Source organism: Osmerus mordax, chromosome 7 (genome assembly GCF_038355195.1).
Source record: "Osmerus mordax isolate fOsmMor3 chromosome 7, fOsmMor3.pri, whole genome shotgun sequence".
In the NCBI taxonomy this organism is placed as follows: Eukaryota; Metazoa; Chordata; class Actinopteri; order Osmeriformes; family Osmeridae; genus Osmerus; species Osmerus mordax.
The window spans coordinates 1872609-1896372 of record NC_090056.1 but is presented as its reverse complement, the minus strand read 5'-3'; the positions used below and the strand labels follow the sequence as shown (position 1 = coordinate 1896372).

General features: G+C 39.8%; 1 protein-coding gene across 3 annotated transcripts in view; it reads right to left on the bottom strand.

Moving 5' to 3' along the window:
- Window positions 1-276: 276 nt before the first annotated feature.
- LOC136945819 (presenilin-associated rhomboid-like protein, mitochondrial) overlaps window positions 277-23764 on the bottom strand; it is a 67970-nt gene continuing 44482 nt past the window's right edge. For 2 of the 3 annotated variants that reach the window (XM_067239894.1, XM_067239893.1), the window contains 5 exons: window positions 13978-14127; window positions 13809-13879; window positions 803-904; window positions 579-676; window positions 277-489 (listed from right to left, as the gene is read on the bottom strand). In XM_067239894.1, the coding sequence (XP_067095995.1) occupies window positions 369-489; window positions 579-676; window positions 803-904; window positions 13809-13879; window positions 13978-14127 (542 nt within the window). In that variant the 3' untranslated portion in view covers window positions 277-368. The remainder of the gene's footprint in view (window positions 490-578; window positions 677-802; window positions 905-13808; window positions 13880-13977; window positions 14128-23764) is intronic. The other variant, XM_067239895.1, reaches the window with a different exon arrangement.

Below are 23764 nucleotides of genomic sequence, written 5' to 3'. Positions count from 1 at the left end.
GCTCAGCGTCTTGGGAGGTCCTGTGCATGGCCTTATTGTGTTGTATTGTCTGTTTGTATTGTATCGTGTTGTCTGTACATGTTGTCTGTAACTGTAATTATTGTTAATATGGGAGCTGTGAGAGACACCTGAATTTCCCCACGGGATTAATAAAGTATCTATCTATCTCTAGATACTTTATACATACAACCTTTAAAAACATCCAAGTTATTTTCCCAAACAGGAGTACTCATGCATATGGACTGTAAGAATGTATGACAGACAACAGTATGGTGTTTAAGAGGATATGATAGGGAAGGCTTTTATATGTATTAAATGCATCTGTAAATGTGAACAGATGTTTGTGGTCCAGTCTATACAAATTAAATCTATAGAGAGCCTCCTCCATTTGCTCCCCCTCCTGGACCCTTGGTCCGCAGGTCATGCCAGATCTTCACCAAGGGCTCCCGATTCTTCCATATTAGCTCATGGCCATACATAATGTACCATCTGTAGGGAAAAAAATTAAGGTAGAGATGAGAAATATGTACAGATTTAAGTAACTGTCAAGTACATGGACAGGAAAAGATGTTCCTTACATGCCAAAAAGGGCTCCCCCTAAATGAGCAGCGTGGTCAAAGAACCTCCATCCTAAAAGCACTCCAGCTGTGTCCATTGCCACAATTGCTTTCAATGCCTGACAACAGTGGACAATTGTTCAGAGACAAGAAACACTCCTCTCACATGTTGCCTTAATTATTTATATTCATGTCTTATCTCAAGGGTCATGGAGTTTTAATGAGGAACTTAAGTATTCACTTACATTTCCTGCAGTGAAAGACAGCATGGGGAGAAAGATTATGCCAAGCTTGGCCTCTGGCATCTTGATACAGACTGCAGCCAAAACCGTCATGATGGCTCCTGACTAGATTGAGAATAATATTAGAGACTATTCACTTTAAATTGCGCAACAAGACCTTAACTACAGTTGTATAATTTAGCTAAGGCCAACACCACAAGTGACCTCAACTTTGAGACTTCAATTTGGTCAACAATAGGGATGGGCATAATTAATCGACGATCGATTAATTGATCATTAAGAATTTCGTCGATTACATTATTTTCATCGATATTCATCGATAAAACTAATGCATGTTCTGTTGCGTAGTGTGAGTATTGAAGGAAAGCGATGGATTTCGCTATGTGGCAGCAATTAAACATTTTACCACAGAAAGGCAATGTTTGAAAAAAACGCCACAGGCCTACTCAGTATACCCGCGAGTTTCCATGTATTTCAAAAGTAAACATGAAGAGGTCACGGCGAAGTGTACCGTGGGACAATTTTGACGTAAAAAATTACTTTATTCATTGCCAACACTGCAAAGCTGAGTATAAATAATAACTCCTCCACGACTCAAATGATGTACTTGAAAAACGTACATCCACCCTGGTTAGTGGCGGTGCATCCTGCTCTCGGTCTCAAGTTCAACCGAGCATCAACTCTGTGTTAGCACGGAGGAGCTGCAATGCACAACGTGCAGAGACAATTACACAACGGATCTGCATGTTCATCGAGATGGATATACTACCCTTAAGTATTGTTGAGGGCGAAGGTTTTTATGAAGCTTTATAAATTTGCCTAATTCATTGTTGTCAGTCAAAAAAAACAAAAAACGAGGTCAGTTGTGTTTGAACACCGGCTTCTAGCTGTCGGCTCCACTGCTTAGGAGTACAGAAAGAGTTGTTCATCTTGTAATAAAGATCTCAATGAGGAAACACGCAGTATTCACTGCATTTTAATATAGCCTATAAATAGGGAATTTTATTTAGTGGTGGGCCGTTATCGGCGTAAATGCGCGTTAACGGCGTTAACGCTGCGTCTCTTATCGGCGATAAAAAAAATATCGCCGTCAATCTATTCTCAAAGTTGGGTTGGGAGCTGGGTCTATACTACGCAAGCTATGATGACTTTCACCTTGATATTTTAGCGCGGATGTATACCTAGCCGAATTGCACTGTAGGGGGCGAGAACGAGTCTTCGAACCTGTGTGTATGCCTTGTGTATGAAATTATCACATCAAACGTGACGTGCTAACATGGATGCTATGAAGCCGCCTGGTTTGCTTCAGGGATTTTTTTTTTAAAGAAGCTTCCCAATGGAAACCTCCACAAGACTAAGGTTTTATGCACATTGTGCTATGCGGAATTAGTTTACTGTAGGAGTTCATCCAGTCTCAAATACCACATAAACGCAAAGCATCCCTTAGCTAATGCGGAAGATAACGGGCCAAGCACTGATGTAGCGCAGGGGAAGAGTTGTCGTCAAACTACGATGTTTGCAACCGAGGCAAGCCCGTCAGCACAGCTCTATCAGCCAAGCTAACTAATCTAATAAACAGTTAATAAACACAAGTACATTTTATTGAACATAATTTATTTTCATCACCAATTATCAGTTACTTTCTCAAGCAGTTTGTGATGCATTTTGGAAACAGGAGATGAGCTCCTGGTCTAATGCGCCACCTGGCTTGAGAAACCCGTTCTCAAAAACTTACTTTTAGTCATTATTTGGGTAGCACACATATTCTGAATGCCTTCGGTGGAATTCAAATGAGCCATTTTAATCTAGATTAATCTAGATTAACGCCAAGATTACAGTGAGATTAATCTAGATAAAAAAAAACACTAATTTTAATATTAAAATATTAATGATTAATCGATAATCGATCGTTAATTCTCCCGACGATCGATGAAGACAATTTAATCGAATGCCCATCCCTAGTCAACAACAAGTGAATGGATATTATAAAGATATAGCACATTGTTTCCAAATTCTAAATCAATGTGAAATACAATATTCTAGGATTAGTAGTCAAGCACTGGAGTGCAGGAAAATTGTAGACCAGAGCCTGTAATTATGGTTGGAAGAGTGTTAATTGCATGCGATGCATGCTTACAATATTTAATCAAGTGCCCTGTGGCAGCAATTCAAAGATTTACCACTACATACCCATTTATATATACAGTACTGTGAAAAAGGTTTAGGCAGGTGTGAAAAAAGCCAGTCTTTGCGGTATCTTGAGCCACAGTCTTTGTGGTTTCCCAATATAAGTAACATGTAACAAAACACAGGCCGCAATCTTTGTGGGAATCAAAAACACTATCAATAAAATCAATAATACAAGTCAAAACACAAGCTGCAGTCTTTGCGGGAATCCAAACAATCAATAAAAACAACAATACAACAAATAAAAGTAATAAAACCCTTCTGAGATCAAATTAGTGACATGCTTTGGTAAAAAGATAGGTTTTAAGATGTCTTTTGAAAATGTCTAGCGTGTTTGCTTCCCTAATATTTATGGGTAATGTGTTCCATAGTTTTGGGGCGTAATTGTCAAAGGCCGCATCACCAATCTTCTTCTGACTGCTTCTGGTGACCTCTAATAGGCCTGCATTTGATGATCTCCGTGTTCTAAATGGTGTGTAGTTAATAAGAGAGTTAGAAATGTAGCTAGGTCCTTGTCCGTTGAGAGCTTTGTATGTGAGGAAAAGGACCTTAAAGTCAATTCTGAAGGTAACAGGGAGCCAGTGTAAAGTAGCTAGGACAGGACTAATGTGTTTTCTCCTTTTAGTTTTGGTTAATAATCTAGCTGCAGAGTTTTGAATGAGCTGTAGTCTTTCAGTGTTTTTTTGGGGAAGACCAGCGAAAAGTGTGTTACAGTAGTCCAGCCGGCTGAATATAAAAGCATGAATTAGCTTCTGTGCATCATTTTGGTACCTTCGCTATATTCCTGAGGTGAAGGAAAACTGTTTTGATCACTTTATTAATGTGAGAGTTGAAATTCGAATCTGAGTCCAGGAATACCACCGAGACTTGTCACCTCTGGTTTAAGCCAGGGGGTTAAACATCCTAGATTCTTAGTTTGCATCTCTCTTTTGGATTTGGGGACTGTCATGGCGGTTTTTGAGATAATCAATTGTTTAAGCTGAAGTCAGGTGAAGTACAGAGTTAATGTTTATTTGACGTATGACGTAAACATAATAATGTTATCAACATAACATCATCGACACACAAACATAAGACAATAACACAAAGACAATTCCATACAGCTCAATCTCGCATTCTAGAATGGAACAGACCATTTTATAAATACCACAGTTCTCAAAAGTCATTGGTCCATCCTACAGACATGCAGCTATACCAAATCTCTTCTGTCATTGGTTAAATCCTTAGAACAATACAGTTAAATCCACATTGTCTTCAGACCAACTGCTTCTTCCTCCCTAGGTGACAAGAACTCTCCCACGTCACCCAGACTTCCCGTCTCTAGACTTCAGGTCTCCTAATTAGGTGTCAATAAACTGCAAATGGCATCTCTACCAAATGGAGTTGAATCAACATTCATTGTATCAAGCTTCTTAACCAACTGTAAACTTCTCCTCAAACACATTCATTGTACATAGGCCCAATATTTCTTTCACAGGACACATAGTAGGACTTCAGTTTTGTCTTCATTTAATTTAAGGAAGTTAACATTCATCCATTTGTTTATTGCCCACAAGCATTTGGTAATGGAATCCATGGCTGTTGCATCGTTGGGTTCAGCGGATATATACAGTTGTGTGTCATACACATAGCTATGTAAATATTATGTTCTCTGATTATGTCGCCGAGTGGTAACATATAAAGAGAAAAAAATAGTGGACCTAAGCAGCTTCCTTGAGCAACCCCGTAGCAGTTCTCATGTTTCTTAAGACATATGGTCTCCTAAACTAACATAAAACTTCCTTCCTCTGATATATGATTTCATCCAGTTTAATACACTATCTGTGAACCCAATAAGCTTTTCCAGTCTATTGATTAGGATGTCGTGATCAATGGTATCAAATGCTGCACTGAGATCTAACAGGATAAGGACAGAGACTTTATTGGCATCAGAGTTAAGTCTGAGGTCGCTAATTATTTTGGTGGCAGCAGTTTCAGTACTATGATATTTTCTGAAACCTGACTGAGAGACTTCCAAGATGTTATTTTCTTCAAGAAAGTAATTTAATTGGACTAATACTATATTTGGGTGTGCTTTGCCTTCGGCAAGGGCACAACCTTTGTTCTCTCACATATATATTATTATTTTTATTATTATTTTTATTTCTTTTTGCCCCCCTAAAACTCAGTCATTATTTGGCCTACATAGACAACCTAGGTGTCAAAAGTTTCGTCTTGGTAGCGATTGAGTTGCTTGTATTTTTATTTACACTCCGTTGCACAGTTTAGGAGGTTACAACGTTTTTGTGGCAAAAAGTGTCTTCTGTCGGCAAAGGGTAGCAGTGCTAGTCTACGTCACTACGTCAGCACACGTTAGCAACGACGCATGGATACAACGTTATAGAGACGTTCTAGCACGCAAATTGGAGCTTGGATTATGAGTGAAAAATGCCAACCCCCAAAATTACCAACCATTGGGTTTTGTTGAGAAAGCAATTTCGAGTGGAACTGCAATCTAGGATTTTTTATTTAGGTCGTGAAAGTCTTTGTAATTTGAGCGAGTGCGGTTCGCCCGTGAGACTGCTCAGGCGGCAGCCATGCAATCGTCATCGTAGTTTAGTATTTTCGTAATTTTATAGTTCGGTCAATTCTACACCAAAAAACAGAAGGAGGGCAATGTTATGACGATATGACTATTGTGAAGACAGCCAGATGGTGAGATTTTAATGTAGGTTGCTGTAAAAACTTTGATTGGTTTGCTACGTGAGAGCCCCGTCAGCCTCCGTTGACGATTGCGTCAGCTGTTGTCGATCTCTGATGAGTATTTTCTTAATTTCGTACCAGGGTCAATTCTACATAAAAAAATCTGAAGGAGGGCAGTGTTTTAAAGATAAAACGATTGCGAAGATAGCCAGCGGGTCAGCATATTTTTGTGATTTGTGTAAAACTTGGAATTTGAGTGACACCGCGGCTTGTTTTGACGTTAGCCTCAGTCAGACTCGGCTCGCCCACTGGCAGTGTGTAGTAGTACTGTCTTCAATGCCACAGCTAAACTCTATGTCAAAAGAAACTTTCTCATTACCGGCGCATTCAAACAATCAGTGAACTGTGGAGCAACAGCAGCTAGCTTGCCTCTAGCAAACTTATTTTGAAGTAGCCATTTCCCCCTACATTCATGTCAAACTTATTTACGTTTTGGGGGGCCGGCATATTTTCAGTAAGCAGACGGTACAGTACTGTTTGAATCGCATTCCATACTGCCAGTGACAACGTTGTTACAGTAGCTTGTTTCAAAGGGGGTTCGCAGCTGTTTCAAAGGGTGTTCTTAATGAAATATGCAATATGAGTAGGCTAAATGCTTGAAAATATCACTACAAGGGAAAAACTTGCAACACCTGCAACCGACGCAAGCAAGCACACCCTACAATTTCCCCAGAAATGATACCCTCTCTAGTTTCCAATACTTTACTAATAAATGGAAGATTTGATATTGGTCTGTAATTTGCAAGTATACTGTTATCCGATTTGGGTTTCTTTAATCTGGGAAAACGCCAGTTCTAAGGGATGTGTTTATAATCTCTAGCACCGGACCTGAGACACCATCATACACTCGCTGAAAGAATGTTGTGGGTATAGGATCAATATCTGAGGTTGTGGAGTTACATTCGCTGACAATTTTGGAAAGTTCACTTAGTGTGATACATGTAAATGTGCTCATGGTTATGTTGCAGGATCTACTCATGTTTCACCTCCATTAGTAATGATACTAGCTCTGATCGAAGTATTTTGTATTTTGTTCTTAAAGATCTTAATGTCTTCTTTGGACTAAGAATTATTTTGTGGTTTTTGTTCAAATAATTTCCACATCAAAAAGTATACAATTATGGTCTGAGAGGGGTAGATCAGTTATTGAAATATTATTGATGTTTAGTCCAGTTGTTATTACTAGATCTAGTGTGTTTCCGTGCCGGTGTGTAGGATCTGCTATGTGTTGAGTTAGATCGAAACTGTCGAGGATATTTAAAAGCTCAATAGTTCTTGGGTCTGCTTTTTTATTTTTTTTATTTTACTTGGATATTTAAGTCTCCGTTTAGAACTACTTTGTCATATCTGGTGACACATAGCGATAATAGTTCAGAGAATTCTTGTATGAATATTGGCGAGTGCTTGGGTGGTCGATATATAATAACAAAAAGTATTGATTCGGTTTTGGGCTCTATAGCAAGATATTCAATTGGATTCACCTAGCTCAGTGACTTTGAACAACAGTTTAGATGAGAAAATAGCTGCGATTCTGTAATAGCATTTTTTGACATAGTTACAAAGTATGTGTTTATAAGAGACTGAGGTTGTGTTTAAACATACACTTACACACTTATACACTCATACACTTAACCCTTGTGTTATCTTCGGGTCATTCTGACCCATCAGTCATTGTGACCCACCGTCGTATTGCGACAACTTTACCACATACAAAAACAAAGTGAGGAATTTCCTTTTAACTGTCGGGCTGTCTCAGACCCGACAGTTATTATTGAGCCCATGAGGAAATATAGCTATGAAGCTTTATGATGGTGAAAACTTGTTATTTTTGCATCCATACAAAAAAGTGTTAGCCTGGGTGCCAGCCAAACTTAGCCCGCCCACAAAAATATTTGGTCGGGAAGTTGGGTCTGGGGTCGCTCAGTTGGGGAAAAACTATGTCCGAACAAGAGCTGTTCGGACCAATCAAATTGTCAGGGCGGGCTTTATACGATGATGGACAGGTGATCAACAGTAACGTAATCAACCACATCACCAAAGAGCGCTTGGGTTTAATTCGTTTTCAACAACCAACATACTACGTTGCTCTGATTGGTTGTAGGTCTATCCAATTGAGTGAAGAGGCATTTTTGTCCAGGTTCGGTTGAAACACGCCCCATACTCACAGCCCAACGGAGCGGTATCAGACTCATATTCTGAATATAATTAGTAGTATGAGTATGACAACGTCAGGCGAAAAAAGTGTATTACCTATGTATACAAATATGACTTGTGTGATTGATGTGACATTGTGACTTATGTGATGTGATTACAGTTGTTTTCACACAAGGTTCTCTTAAAAAATTCACCACACCAGTGGGACACATCCGTAAAGTTGAACTTTTTGGGCAAATAGTCTTTTAAGGAAATGTATTCGAAATCTGTTTGGTCTGTGTGCTGTGTACATTTTAAAAATTGCCCTAGGACACCTCCAAAAACTCCTTCCCTTACCTTGTTGTAAACTTCGGGGTATTTGGGTTGGCATCAAAAATAGCAAACACCGGGGGGGGGGGATTTCCTTAACAAACTCTGCATTTCTACCTATCCCCTCCCACTGTACGAGCCTGATACAGTTGGCAGACATGGGGGGTCCTTTCCTTGTTCAGCTGACCGATCTCAAACAAAATGTAATTTGCTTAGCAAATTTATTTAATAAGATGTATTTAATTTAAAATGTAATAAAAACCTAAGTTAACGGTACCGTTTTTCATCACACTCCATTTATTTTAGCAACATTCTCAGCCCTTACATCGCTAATGTAACACACAGTGGACGTGCACTCAGAAACGACCAGGTGCTTTTTGGCACTGAAATACGGACAAATCATTGAAATTGAATTTGGTCGTCTTTAATGCCATCTGAATGGACACTGATACACTCTCACCACTTTCTCACTAGCCACTTTACATACTGTCACTTTCAGCTACTGGTTGCACTATCAGCAATATTGCTCTAATTGTTACCCCACTTGTCTTTAAGTCAGTATAGGTTTATAAGGTTAGTATAGGTTATTATGTGTATTAGAGGTTTGGTATACTGTATATTATTTTGTATATTTAGAATCAGAATTGAGTTTAATCGCCAAGTAAGTGGTCACAAACAAGGAATTTACTTTGGTGGGCAGGTGCATACAGTGAACATTTAAACATAATGAACAAAAGGAAAATGTAGAAAATGTACACCAAAATAAAATACACTACAGGCAGAGCCATACAATATAATATAAAATAAAATATAAAATAAAAATACAATATAATATAAAACTCTAAACGCTGACTTTGATCAGTTAGCTTTGATCAGAAACAGTGTGTGTCCAGGGTGGGAGGAGTCGGCCACAATCTTCCTCGCTCGCCTCAGGGTCCTCGAGTTGTGCAGGTCCTCAAGGGTAGGCAGATTGCAGCCAATCACCTTCTCAGCAGTGCGGATGATACGCTGAAGTCTGCTCTTGTCCTTGGCAGTGGCAGCAGCGTACCAGATGGTGATGGAGGAGGTGAGGATGGACTCAATGATGGCTGTGTAGAAGTGCACCATCATTGTCTTTGGCAGGTTGAATTTCTTCAGCTGCCGCAGGAAGTATATCCTCTGTTGTGCTTTTTTGGTGAGGGAGCTGATGTTCAGTTCCCACTTGAGGTCCTGGAAGAGGATAGTACCCCACAGTGTTTACTGGGGAGTTGCACAGGGTGATGGGGGTGAGTGGGGCTGTATTCTTTCTAAAGTCCACAACCATCTCCACTGTCTTAACCCTTGTGTTATCTTCGGGTCATTCTGAACCATCAGTCATTGTGACCCACCGTCGTAGTGCGACAACTTTACTGCATACAAAAACAAAGTGAAGCATTTTCTTTTAACTGTTGGTCTGTCTCAGACCCCCCACATTGCGAAGGTTAAAATTAAATTATTTGTATTTGTTTTTGTATTGGGTAAAATTGGGTAAACACAACGATGGTTCGTTATGAACCTTTGGGTCATGTGACCCGAAGGCAGCACAAGGGTTAAAATCATTGAGCTCAAAGTTGTTCTGGCTACACCAGGTCACCAGGTTGTCAGCTTCCCACCTGTAGTCCGACTCATCTCCACCAGAGATGAGCCCAATGAGGGTGGTGTCGTCCGCAAACTTCAGGGGCCTCATGTATAAACGTTGCGTACGCATTAAAAGCTTGCGTACGCTGGTTTTCACGCAAACCATGATGTATAAAGATTTACTTGACGTGAGAATGTGCGGGCCGTCACAGAACTTTTGAGCAGACGTGAGAATGTGCGGACCGTACGCAAAGTCTTGTCTGACTCTGTAACATGGCGAATTCTAACTGAAAAGTGCCGAAACTCACCAAACATTCCAAAATAAAGTTTCCACTACTACGTTTATGACGTTGACTATTCAAAAAACATAAAAATAAAAGTTTGATCATTAATGTGGATGATCACATCAAAATGCCAAAACTGGAAATGCTATAGCCTTCTATTTAATCCGCCACCACTTAATAACTTCTGTTAAACTTGAGGGTGTCAAACAAACGACAAAATCACTCAGGAAATGCATGTCACGCTAACCCTATAGCTGCCATGCTGTTACGATGCGCCACCACTCGTTTCTTCATTTAAAGTTTTATATCGGACCATTTCTTCTTAATTTCTGCCATGGTCCGGTTCTCTGAACCCACAGCATTTATGGCCCTATAATAATAATAATTTTATTTGTAATGCACTTTACATTTACCTAAATCTCAAAGTGCTACAGGTTAAAAACAAGAAAGGGCTTAAATAGTGACAGTTTTCCACTCTGCCGACTTTCTTTTGTCGCTAATACCTGATGACAGGCCAACAAACAGGACACATTTTCTCGCCTCCACCTCTGTTGTCAGAACCTCGATCTCAAAGTCACCGTATTTCTTCGAATAAACGTTGCAGCGTTTAACGTTCATTTTTGGTGCAGCGTTTATTCGAGGGCGGCGTTTATTCGAAGAAGTACGGTGATTCAGACAAAGACATGACCTCAGGAGCGCATTTATAGTCCATCTGCATATTCATTTATGGGAGGAGGCAACGCGGGGTCAGTGGCTCGTTCACGTGCGGTCAATCTCACGTTGATTGTGATTTATAAAGCAAAGGTGCGCAGGACCTGGTGTACGACCGGTATTATACATGTGAATATTTCTGTGCGTAAGTAGTTTTCGAGTTTTGGCCGTACGCCATCTTCTTGTATGAAAGCTGCGCAATCCTTTATACATGAGGCCCCAGGAGTTTGACGGACGGATGACTGGAGGTGCAGCTGTTGGTGTACAGGCAGAAGAGCGAAGAGAAAGGACGCAGCCCTGAGGAGGTCCGGTGCTGATGGACCAGGAGTCAGAGACTTGTGTTCCCAGCTTAACGCACTGCTTCCTGACAGACAGGAAGTCTGTGATCCACCTGCAGGTGGAGTCGGCCACGTTCAGCTGGGAGAGCTTGTCCTGAAGCAGGGCGGTTAGGAGGTTTATTATATTTTTGCTTATCATAGGTGTAATCTATATTCAGAGTACTTATATGTTATGCCAGGTTGCTTTGCATTGTCTTTGCCTCAGAATTTCAGTGCCCAGTCTGACTTTGCGTTGTTCTGTGCATGTGACAATAAGAGACTTGAACTTGAACAAACAGAAATCCAACAATGAGTATTTATATATTGTTCCTACAATTAACACTATTCACCTGTAACCATGCACCCACCTGTAACTCGTGTTCCAGCAAATACATTTCAAGATCAACCTTCCTAATCTTCCGCCCTAAGTACACCATCTCTTGATTAGTTTTTGGCACTTGCTTCATGAGATGCAGTTTGTACAACTTCTTTACTGGTAACTGGGAATACATTAGATAACATTAAATTCCACAGTTCTAAATGCAGAATTCACCTGCCATTAAATGAACATATCACTGTGTGCAGCTCTGCAGGCTGATGGACCCCCCCCCCCCCTCCTGGCAATGCCCATCCATGCTCTGTTCAAAAGGATCAGAATGTGCGATTTGTTTTCCATTCATTATTCTCTTCACTTCAGTGTACATAAAAAACTGACAATTCCACATAAGACTGTAAATTAAAGTACATGGGGAGAGAACTACCAGTAGCTGCCATACATGTAGGCCTCTGTGCATACCGCTCTGTGGCAACAGTCAATGTCTGTTCATCATCATAATCATCATCATCCTGTGTTAAAAAGCATTATGTTGGGCATTACTGCTACAAGTTAGGGCTGAAATCATTTGTCGACATTATCGTTGACATTCTGTTTGCCAAATATATCTGTTGTCGAGTAGTCGTTTGATCTCATATTACCTATATTAAGGGTTTGCAAAAACGCTATTTGATCAGTGCGGCGTTGTAGCACTAGCCTGTAACGCTACCCTCCCGTATGCAATCCAATAGAAGACGAGACAACATGCTACCTACGAGAATGTTGGGGTGCAAACGAAGCCAAACTAGCAGAGCATTGCTATGCATACATGCAGGGTGGAACATGTCTTTCATGGGAGCACAACGTGCATGTTGGAGCATGTAAAGCAGAAACATCCCGGCACAAGAGGACACATGCAACTAGCCAGGATAGCCGTTGTTAGTGACACCAGTTCATAAAAACACGGTAGTTGTATGTGTCCTCTCGTATTTCACGCATACTATATTGCATAGGTTGACTAACTCCGTAGGAACATGTCCACAGACAGCGGTTAGACAGTAGTGCACAACCATTGATTACACTCCGAAATTCAGACTTCCGAATAGGCCTACAACTGGAATGCACCTCTTGTTAAATCTTTTTATTAGTGAATACAAATAAGAAAAAAATTACAATAAGAAAAAACTGTAGGCTACTGCAGTTAAGTGATAGTTTGGTTTGCATACACTAAAGTGATCTAGCATAGGAGTCGGGACAGTTTTGATTGTAACACTACGGTATGAGATCCCCAAAATGTTGTGACTTACATTTTTTATAGTTTATCCAAAAATAAAACGTATCATCACTCACTCTTGTTTTGTTTCATATTCATATGACATAAAAGGAGTTATTAGGCAGCATCAGTCAGTTACTTGTTAATACAATGATGAATGACATGGGCAAATGTCTCTTGGCAATTAGTTGATTAATCGTTAATCGCAAATAATCGTTCGATTAGTTGACAATCAAAATAATGGTTTGTTGCAGCCTTACTACAAGTTGAAACTGAGATAAACTAATATTTACTTTGTATCATGTAAAATATAATTAAATCCAAAGTGACGTAGGCTACAAACACAATCTTATAGGCCTAAGCAAAATATGCATTACCTGTTCGTAGCATGTTTTTATATTTAATTTTACATAAGCTTCTGCCAAGTGTACTTTGCGCCCATGGGATGCACCTACGTGAACATCATATTTTATTAAATTACATTCCACCACTTTTTCACCTGTAATATTAATGGACAGTGTGGATAAATGTTCAATGTATGGACTAGGCTATTGCATTTAATACTTGACCAGAAATTATCTCCCAAGCCTATTGTCTCTCCTTTGCTGCTACAACCGTGTTGCTTTTTCTTTTACAGAATATGTGTTCAGATTCACCATAAACACCTATTAACACTTCTAACTGAAGTGGGGTGAAGTAGGAGGACTTTTTTGTTGCCGGGTAACATGGTGGATCCTAGTTTCGGAGTTCCATTGATGTTGGCTTTTTATAGTCCTCATCCGTGTGATTAACTCAGAGTGGACTAATTAAAATAAGCTGTTCTGGAACCGAAAAGTCAAGAGTTTCTCATTTTAGGGTAAATCAACTCAGAGTTCAGGGTTAGGCTCACACTTTGTCAAACCCTCCTTCTGGAATAGCGCCCAGGTGCTTTAGCGGGAAGATTTGGGTGAAACCAAGATATAGCCTCCAGGGACAGTGAGTTGCACAATTACAGTGAGTAACTTTCTCAGACACCAGAGAAAAGAATCTACATTAGAGCACAATAATAGCTCCTACTCTCTGTTTTTCTAAATAAATAGAAGATAATAAATAAATACATTAATAATACTGTCAATGTTCTTACAGCTCCAAGAGAAGGACCCAAACGCCCAGTGGCTGTCTTGCACACGTAGCTGAATAACGTGGAGATGACACCTAAGGATGAAAAATTGACAAACATGACAATTCTGTGGTTTACTGTAGAGACCACTTTTAGGTCCAAACTCATTATAATTACACATTTGAAAACAAACCTGCTGACAGGTAGAAAGCCACAAATTGTTCTCTCCCGAGTACAGACACAATGCTGCTGGAAAAGCTCCAAAGCACATACATGTTGGCTGCCATGTGGAAGACAGAGTAGTGGCTGAATGTCGACAGCAACATAGGTGAGCACAGGGTCTCTGTTGATGTAGAGAGGAAAATGGAATAGATACACCCACATCATTTTTACAATTTCTCTACAAACAACAGAATGACCTATGGAGTTTTAGTGCCAACAAAAAATTAAACTGAATGAATAGTTTCGGAATTTTACATTTTCAAACTTAATGTTGTATGGTACATTTTTGTATTTCACTGACTGAAATGTAATTGAATGGTTGGAAACAGAATTAAACTAGTATTGCTTTCAACTTTGTTCCTTTTTCAAATTCAATTCAGTTTCAACTCATAGGCACTCACCAGGGACTATAGATTTGGTAGAACAAAAGAGCAACAATTAACAAACTAAAACATTAGGTTTTACTTTGACTCTATAAGGTGAACTTTTAGAAGTCGGTCCGATGACAAGTCATCATCACTGTAGCATGTGGCAGTAGGATCAAACCTAATGGTTAGCAACCTCTGGTACCTAGCTATGATCTGTAGTGGGAGAAATCAGTTATTTGTGCTCATGTTAATCACATTCAGCAGATAACCTATTGCATTATTATCTGTTTATGTATTAAATTCAAATAATCATTCACATAATTGTATTCTTAATGTGACTAATGTCATGTATACTGTGTATTAATGACAGTCCTGTAGAGAATGAAAACACCAGTAATCAATGACACCAGTAATCTTTTCCAAAGTACGGTGGTGGTCTCATGTAGTTTCTGCCTGATTGAATAATGAACATTTGTTGGCTGTATGATATCTTTGTTTTCTCTATTCACTATAAAAACCATCCTCTGACCTTCATGTACCAGAGAAAGACTTTGCGACTTTCACTGTGTTTTTGAACGGGTCATTATTGTGTTAGATTAAAGGCAGGGTAAGCAATGTTGTTAAGAAACACTTTATGTCATGTTTGCTGAAATAAGCTTCACATCCTGATAGCAACCAATAGATCTAAAGGTTTGACAGTAAAGTTAAATCAAACTGATATCTATTGGCTGCACAGGACTGTAATAAACATGACCAATCATTAAGGTCAGCCCAGCACTAATGATTGGACGCCATTCTGAGATTGGCTACTAGTCTGTGTCTACCTACCTCCCGGCAGTAGTCAGGCAACAGGTTCATGTGTTTTGGAGGAGTGGCTTTTAATAGAGGGAGTAGGATATTTAGGTTTGAATCCTTTCAAACTAATGCTAAAATTGCTAGGTTCGCAAAACTAATCTAGCCTGCCTTTCTCCTATCTATTGGTTGCTTAGTCCAACTATGAAGGCAGAAATCTCTGTATGTCTGTCTGTGTGTCTGTTGAATATCTTGAGAACCGGGTATGGTATAATGTTGAAATTCGGAAGGTGTTGAGGACCCAATGACATGGGTGTGTGTGTGTGTGACGCTTGGATGAGAGGTCAGCGAGAACTAAACATAGATGTGTTTGCCGCATGTGATGCAGCCAGTGATTAAGATGTTGGTGAGACACACAACACAGCAAAAATTACAGTTATAATTTCGGGGTTAAACATTTCAAGTTGATTTCCACTACCAAAGTGTAATTTGAACACTTTTTGATTTGATTGGTGTTCTGTGTGGAAGTTAATTGTCAGAGACGATAAGTGGTATTGAACATTGGAGAGTTTGAATGGACGATAATGGGGTTAGTTAAAAAATTGGCTATGCATCTTCTTAAATAATAGTATAAATACTTATTTAAAAGATATAGAAATATCAGTTGTATAATTAAGTACACCCTAGACCTAACATTTAATTCCTTTAAATGTTAATGAACTTTTTCTAACTTTCATGCGTCTTAGTAAAAATGCTGGTCTAGGTAAAGTACAGCCAACAGCAGAAGTATGTGAGTTAGATGAGGTTGATGGACAGGTTGACTTTCTGCAATTCCATGAAAAGGGTGTTTAATTTGTTTTCAGTTTGCTTACCCTTGTGCTGCCTTCGGGTCACATGACCCAAAGGTTCATAACGAACCATCGTTGTGTTTACCCAATTTTACCCAACACAAAAACAAATACAAACAATTTTATTTTAAACTTTGCAATGTGGGGGGTCTGAGACAGCCCAACGGTTAAAAGAAAATGCTTCACTTTGTTTTTGTATGCGGTAAAGTTGTCGCAATACGACGGTGGGTCACAATGACTGATGGGTCAGAATGACCCGAAGATAACACAAGGGTTAAGAAAAGGGTTTAAAATTCAGGCATATTATTTTCTCATTCTACAAGCTCCTTATAATGTAGACTTTTGACATGTCTTTAGCACACTCTTTCATGAACTGGGATACATTGCTCAACATTTTCAGATCTGCAATATGTGGCTGACATATGTGAAGCATAATATACACTCCAAATCAGTAAAAAAGAAAAAGAAGAGAAATAATGGGTTTTGTGTGTGTGTGTGTGGGGGGGGGGGATGCTCCAGATCTATTTAATGATAATACAGTGGAGGATAAATACATTTAAAGTGAACTGTCATTTGCTGTGAGGCAACTATCTTTTTCTATCTCTTACTATCTTTTCCAGTCGTTGAGAGATTCTGTCTACCACCTGATGCAAAGGTCATGCACAAGTAGCAACAGGGACAGAAGTTGATGCAGAAATCTTCAGCGATGTTGTTGGGCAATGTGGTGCTGACCATTTTCTTGAATGATGGTGAGATATAAAGGCAGGAAATAATCAAGCACTTTACACTCTACAGAATGTATGCCTATTTATTAAACACATTTATATTTCTTAAGAATTTTCAGATTGCTTTCTCTCATCTGCTTCTGAGCTGTCTGACACAAGCTTCAGTTCAAGTGCATCAACTGTTACGCTACATGAGGTTCCTAGCAAGACACAACGAATGAACGAGGATGTGTCTGCTAAACAGGTTGAAACAAAGCTTTATTCTCATAATTTTCTTAACATTTCACATTTCACATTTAGTCATTTAGCAGACGCTCTTATCCAGAGCGACTTACAGTGACTTACAGGGACATTCCCCCGAGGCAAGTAGGGTGAAGTGCCTTGCCCGAGGACACAACGTCAGTTGGCATGAATCGAACTGGCAACCTTGGGACTACTAGTCCGACTCCCTCACCGCTCAGCCACCTGACTCCCTAACACTAATCACACTAAGTTACTTTACTACTACTACTACGCTCTCAACGAAGGCAGTCGCATTTTCTTTCCCTCTCCTCCCCCTGACCTTCCCTGCTTGCTTCCCTGCTTGGCTTCTATCGTATTGTCTAGTTATTCACGGAGAAATGCTCTGAAGTTTCAATCATTTGGATAGTTTTTGAAGATATTACTCAAAATCAAATACTACAAAAAGGAACAACCTGAGAGGACTGAAGCCCAAGGAGAACAGAAGTATTTTGGGCTGCCCTCCAAGACTGACCACAGGCAAGCCAACTAAAGCTTGTTCCCTGTAGAACTATGGCTTGTAATGACTGCAAACAACTTACTCAGAGGATAGTCGAACTGGAGCTAAGAGTCAGAACCCTCTTAGATATCAGAGAGACCGAAGACTTCATAGATTCCATGCTACCTAGCCCGGAGGCTAAGCTACCTGCCAATGAGCCACCCTTGGAACCAGCTTTCTCTCCACCGGCCGTTGGACCGGATGAGTCATGGCCTGCTCTCGGCGCTAAACCAAAGAGGCCTAGCGCCGCTTCTACCTTCATCAGAGATGGGACTGTCACCAAGGATAAACAGCAAAAAAAGCGAGGCAGAAACTCTTCCCGCATCACCTCTCCTCCTGTCACACTCAGAAACAGTTTTGAACCACTGGGAACTTTCTCTCCCTTGTGTGTGGAATCCAAGGCGAAGAGGCACAGGAGTGCTAGCCACGCAGCTAACAAACATGAAGGGCCCAGATCGCCGACACACCATGATGGTAGCTACTACACACATGCAAATCCAACACATCATCGTCTGCTGCGACCGGGAGTCCCCCATTTCACTCCAAGCCCCTCTCGGACCACTCGGGGCGCTGTTCGACCCCCTATCAAGCCTAATCAGACAACAATATCACAGGATTATCAAGATCCAAGGTATGCTAAGACTACCCACAGCCCATCAACACTTAGAGGAGCTAACACTGCTAGCACTATAGAATCTACTGCTAGCACTAACGCAGTGTCTAACCTTGGTCTAGCACAAGGTCCTATCATTGCTAACCCAAATAAGATAAGAACTGGCCCCGCAGCTACTGATAAGGCAAACGTTAGAAATGCAAACACAACACCACATATGGCCACTATCTTGATTGGAGATGCCATGACAGCACATGTTAAACTGGCAAAGACAGAAAATATTTGTCTTAGCAACACATCTGTCGAGGAACTGTCCTCAGAGGTACAAACAATCCTCAACAATAAACCAAACAACCCTAAGATTATCATCCACACTGGCTCGTTTGATATCCTACACAAGAAAACTGGCACTGAGATACTTAAAAAACATTTCACCCAGCTACTGAACACACTTAACAGATATCAAGATGTATTCATCAGTGGACCGATTGCATGCTTTCGCAGAGGAAAAGAAGCCTTCAGTCGACTACTATCCTTCAACACATGGTTGGCATCTGTTTGTCTGACACACAAACTGAGATTTATCGATAACTTCAATGTGTTCTGGAACTGTGCAGACCGTTTTCAAGCTGACGGACTCCACCCAAACCGTAGAGGATCTCGACTACTAACAGCAAACATCAATCACGTGCTCCTGACCACAAATCAAGCTTCTCTCCCTATCCCTGTTGTGTCTAAGCTGACTGACGCATCCCAAACAACCTCCCATGGAACAGAACAGAACATTCAAACAGCCTCCTGCAAGGACATGGGCCCTGCACAGATCTGCACCCCCCGGATGAATTCCCTTGTGATGGAACAGCTCAGTGACAGAGACTTTCCCAAAGAAAAGCTACGCTAGGACAGCCACCATGCTATTTCATTGGACATACCGGTCATCATCACAAACAGAAAATGGCATGGTAAAATGCATGGTTACAAACCTGAAACTAGTGTTAGAAGTCACAGAACTATCCATATTCTTCCAACAGATTTATCTACCCATGTTTTATCTGTTAATACCCCACAGATGAAACTGGCCCTTCTAAATGTTAGATCACTAAATAACAAAACATTCCTAGTTAATGATCTGGTCAAAGAAAACTACTTAGACTGCATCTGTCTAACAGAAACCTGGCTAAACAATGACACGGCAACAGCAACTTTGATAGAAGCGTGTCCGCCTGATTACAGCTTTCACCAAGTTTCAAGGACATCAAAAAAAGGTGGAGGAGTCGCAGCTATTTTCTCCTCTAAACTGTTGTTCAAAATCACTGAGCTAGGTGAATTCACATCATATGAATATCTTGCTATAGAGCTCAAAACCGAATCAATACTTTTTGTTATTATATATCGGCCACCCAAGCACTCGCCAATATTCATACAAGAATTCTCTGAACTATTATCACTATGTGTCACTAGATATGACAAAGTAGTTTTAAACGGAGACTTAAATATCCAAGTAAATAAAAAAGCAGACCCAAGAACTATTGAGCTCTTAAATCTCCTTGACAGTTTCAATCTAACTCAACACACAACAGACCCAACACACCGGCACGGAAACACACTAGATCTAGTGATAACAACTGGACTAAATATCAATAATATTTCAATAACTGATCTACCCCTCTCAGACCATCATTATATACTTTTTAATGTGGAAATTATCCTAACAAAAAACAAAAAAGAATTCTTAGTCCTTAGAAGATATTTAGACGATACAGCTATGATGACATTTTCTGAACAATTTGCTCTATATGAGCCGACTTACCATGATTGCTCTCTGAATGAAATGGTAGAGAACCTCAATGATGCACTATTATCTGTGTTAGACTCTGTTGCACCACTGAAAACCAAAAATAAGTGCACAAGCAGAACCTCCCCATGGCTGAGAAATAAAAATGTTAGTGAAACGAAAAGAAAATGCCGTGCAGCAGAGAGAAAATGGAGGAAAACAAAGATCACTATGCACTACAATATCTACAAAGATACACTAACCACCTTTAACAAAACCATCCGTCTAGCAAGGAGAGAATATTTCTCCAACATTATTACATAAAATGCCAGAGTTCTTTTCTCCACCATTGACCAGCTGCTAAACACTGTCCCTGCCCCACCTCCATCCTCAGCAGTTAAATGTGAAGAGCTTGCTTTGTTCTTCAAGAACAAAATAACTTTGATTAGAGCGAGTATTATTAATAGTGGGGTCGAAACTGACATCAGTAGATTCTGCAACATAACCATGAGCACATTTACCTGTATCACACTTAGTGAACTTTCCAAAATTGTCAGCGAATCTAACTCCACAACCTCAGATATTGATCCTATACCCACAACATTCTTTAAGCGAGTGTTTGATAGTGTCTCAGGTCCGGTGCTAGAGATTATAAACACATCCCTTAGAACTGGCGTCTTCCCAGATGCCTTCAAAACAGCTGTTGTAAAGCCCCTATTAAAGAAACCCAAATTGGATAACAGTCTACTTGCAAATTACAGACCAATATCAAACCTACCATTTATTAGTAAAGTACTGGAAAAGATAGTTTTAGTCCAATTCAATTCTTTTCTTGAAGAAAATAACATCCTGGAAGTCTCGCAGTCAGGTTTCAGGAAATATCACAGTACTGAAACTGCTCTCACCAAAATAATTAGCGACCTCAGACTAAACTCTGATGCAAATAAAGTCTCTATCCTTATCCTGTTAGATCTCAGTGCAGCATTTGATACAATTGATCACGACATCCTAATCAATAGACTGGAAAAGCTTATTGGGTTCACGGATAGTGTATTGAACTGGATGAAATCATATATCACAGGAAGGAAGTTTTATGTTAGTTTAGGTGACCATAGGTCCAAGAAACATGAGAACTGCTACGGGGTTGCTCAAGGAAGCTGCTTAGGTCCATTACTTTTTTCTCTTTATATGTTACCACTCGGTGACATAATCAGAGAACATAACATAGATTTCCATAGCTATGCGGATGACACAAAACTATATATATCCACTGAACCCAACGATGCAACGGCCATCAATTCCATTACAAACTGCCTGTTGGCAATAAACAAATGGATGAATGATAACTTTCTTAAATTAAATGAAGACAAAACCGAAGTCCTACTATGTGGCCCCAAATCCAAAAGAGAGATGCTTATTAAGAATCTTGGAGGCTTAACCCCCTGTCTTAAACCAGAGGTGACGAGTCTCGGCGTAATCCTGGACTCAGATTTGAATTTCAACTCTCACATTAATAAAGTGACCAAAACAGCTTTCTTTCACCTGAGGAATATAGCAAAGGTACGACCATTCATAAACCAAAATGATGCAGAGAAGTTAATTCATGCTTTTATATCCAGCCGGCTGGACTACTGTAACGCACTTTTCACTGGTCTTCCCAAGAAAACCACTGAAAGACTACAGCTCATTCAAAATTCTGCAGCTAGATTATTAACCAAAACTAAAAGGAGAGAACACATTAGTCCTGTCCTAGCTACTTTACACTGGCTCCCTGTTACCTTCAGAATTGACTTTAAGGTCCTTTTCCTCACATACAAAGCTCTACACGGACAAGGACCTAGCTACATTGCTAACTCCTTTATAAACTACACACCAGCTAGAACACTGCGATCATCAAATGCAGGCCTATTAGAGGTCACCAGAAGCAGTCATAAGAAGATTGGTGATTCGGCCTTTGTCAATTACGCCCCAAAACTATGGAACAAATTACCCATAAATATTAGGGAAGCTAACACTCTAGACATTTTTAAAAGACAGCTTAAAACCTACCTTTTTACCGAAGCATTTAAGTAATTTTATCTCAAAAGGGTTTTCCTACTTTTTAAAGTTGTTTTCTCTCTTAAACAGAGATCTTATTGGGATTTTTATTATTGTTTGAATTATTTATCACTTGTATTATTGTTTTTATTGATTTTATGTAAAGCACCTTGAGCTACAATTCTTGTATGAAATGTGCTATATAAATAAAGTCTTACTTACTTACTTACTTGAAACGCTGTTTATCAGCATTTTTTGCATTATCGTGTTTTTGCTTTTTATTAGTTCGTTGAAATTGTGCTAAGAGGCAAGTCTCGTGGTGAGGAAGTAGGTGATGAGTACCAAACAACAAAAACCAGACAGATGCCACGAGACAAAAGATGGTGAACATACTGGTGACTAGCATGGTTGAAAATCATGGGTATGTGTGCTTAATATTTTTTTGTTTGTGTCGAATTACTGCATGGCCACTGCATACATTTAGATTACTAATTACATATCTCCTCTTAGGCACCGCACCACTAAAGCAATAAGAGAAAAGTATTCTCTTGGGATAGTGATGCTGTTCCCTTCCATCAAGGATCCATATGCAAAGAAAGGCTATGTAATAGTCATTTATTATTGTTTACATGACACTTTCATGTCATAAATGCATGTTGTGACACAAAGCTCTGTGCATGCCATTTGAATTTTATACTATCCAAAGAAGGATTTGCAGAGAAACTGCACCACTACCAAATAGTCCTGTGGATTTGTCTTTAGGAGGCCCACATGTCCAAAGGACTGTTAACACTGAAAGGCAGCTTCATGGGGATGCTTGCCAAGAGACAATGTCTTTGCTTAACCATACCACTGACAATTCCATGATCTTTCAGAACATGAGAGAAGCCTTTAAGCACTCAGAAGCTTGTAAATGACCAAGGCAGAAGTGTTAACATCCTCCCAAGATTCCTGGATACCAAAGGATTGGTAAGTTTGGTATGAGATGTTTAGATGGGTTTACATATTTCGGTATTTCCTGTTTAACATATTATCTTTAAGGTGGATCAAGACTTCACTCTCCTATTTGATGACGAGACGTCCTCCAGGCTGCTTCAGAAATGGGATGTGTTCTTCAAGCCAAATGGCATAGAAGAGGCTAAGAGGCTGTCATCAACACCTGTTTTGCGTTGTTTGGTGCAGTCAGCAGAAAGTCCCACAGGAAGTGATCTTAATGAGGCAGCAAGTGAGTTGTATTTGATTTTCATGTTACTTTCATTGCAGTTACAGTTGCTTTGTTCATTATTTTCATGACCATATGATTACAATGAGGAAAATATAGCTGCAAGCAGCGATGCGGGTTCCTCCGCAAAATGGCAAAATATTATAAACATGTACACTGTGAAAGATCGAGAGTTGGACAACAAGAGAGCAAAACAACTTCATGTTTGGCCAACAACAATAGACGGTATGGGGATTTGAACTCATGAGCATAAGGTTACAGGTCAGTCTCTCTATCCTCTCTGATACACACAAACTATTGAGATTGTATGAATAGAAAGGGCAAACTATTAGCTTTGGTCAGCTTTGGGAAAAAGGTTAAGAAACGGTTGACATTTCAAGGTGAAATTGCATAAAATTGCGCATGGTATTTCAGAATGATGTCATCCTGTTTAACTAAACAGATAATCAAAATTATGAAAGGCCAAAATTTTTGGGCTGGATTCGAACCTACAACCTTGCACATTGCAGGTCACCATCGCAGCCCATTGAGCTATTCTTAGTGTTGAATATTGTAAAGTTCAGTTACTGTATAAAAAAGTAAGCTGTTTCTCCTGTGGTAA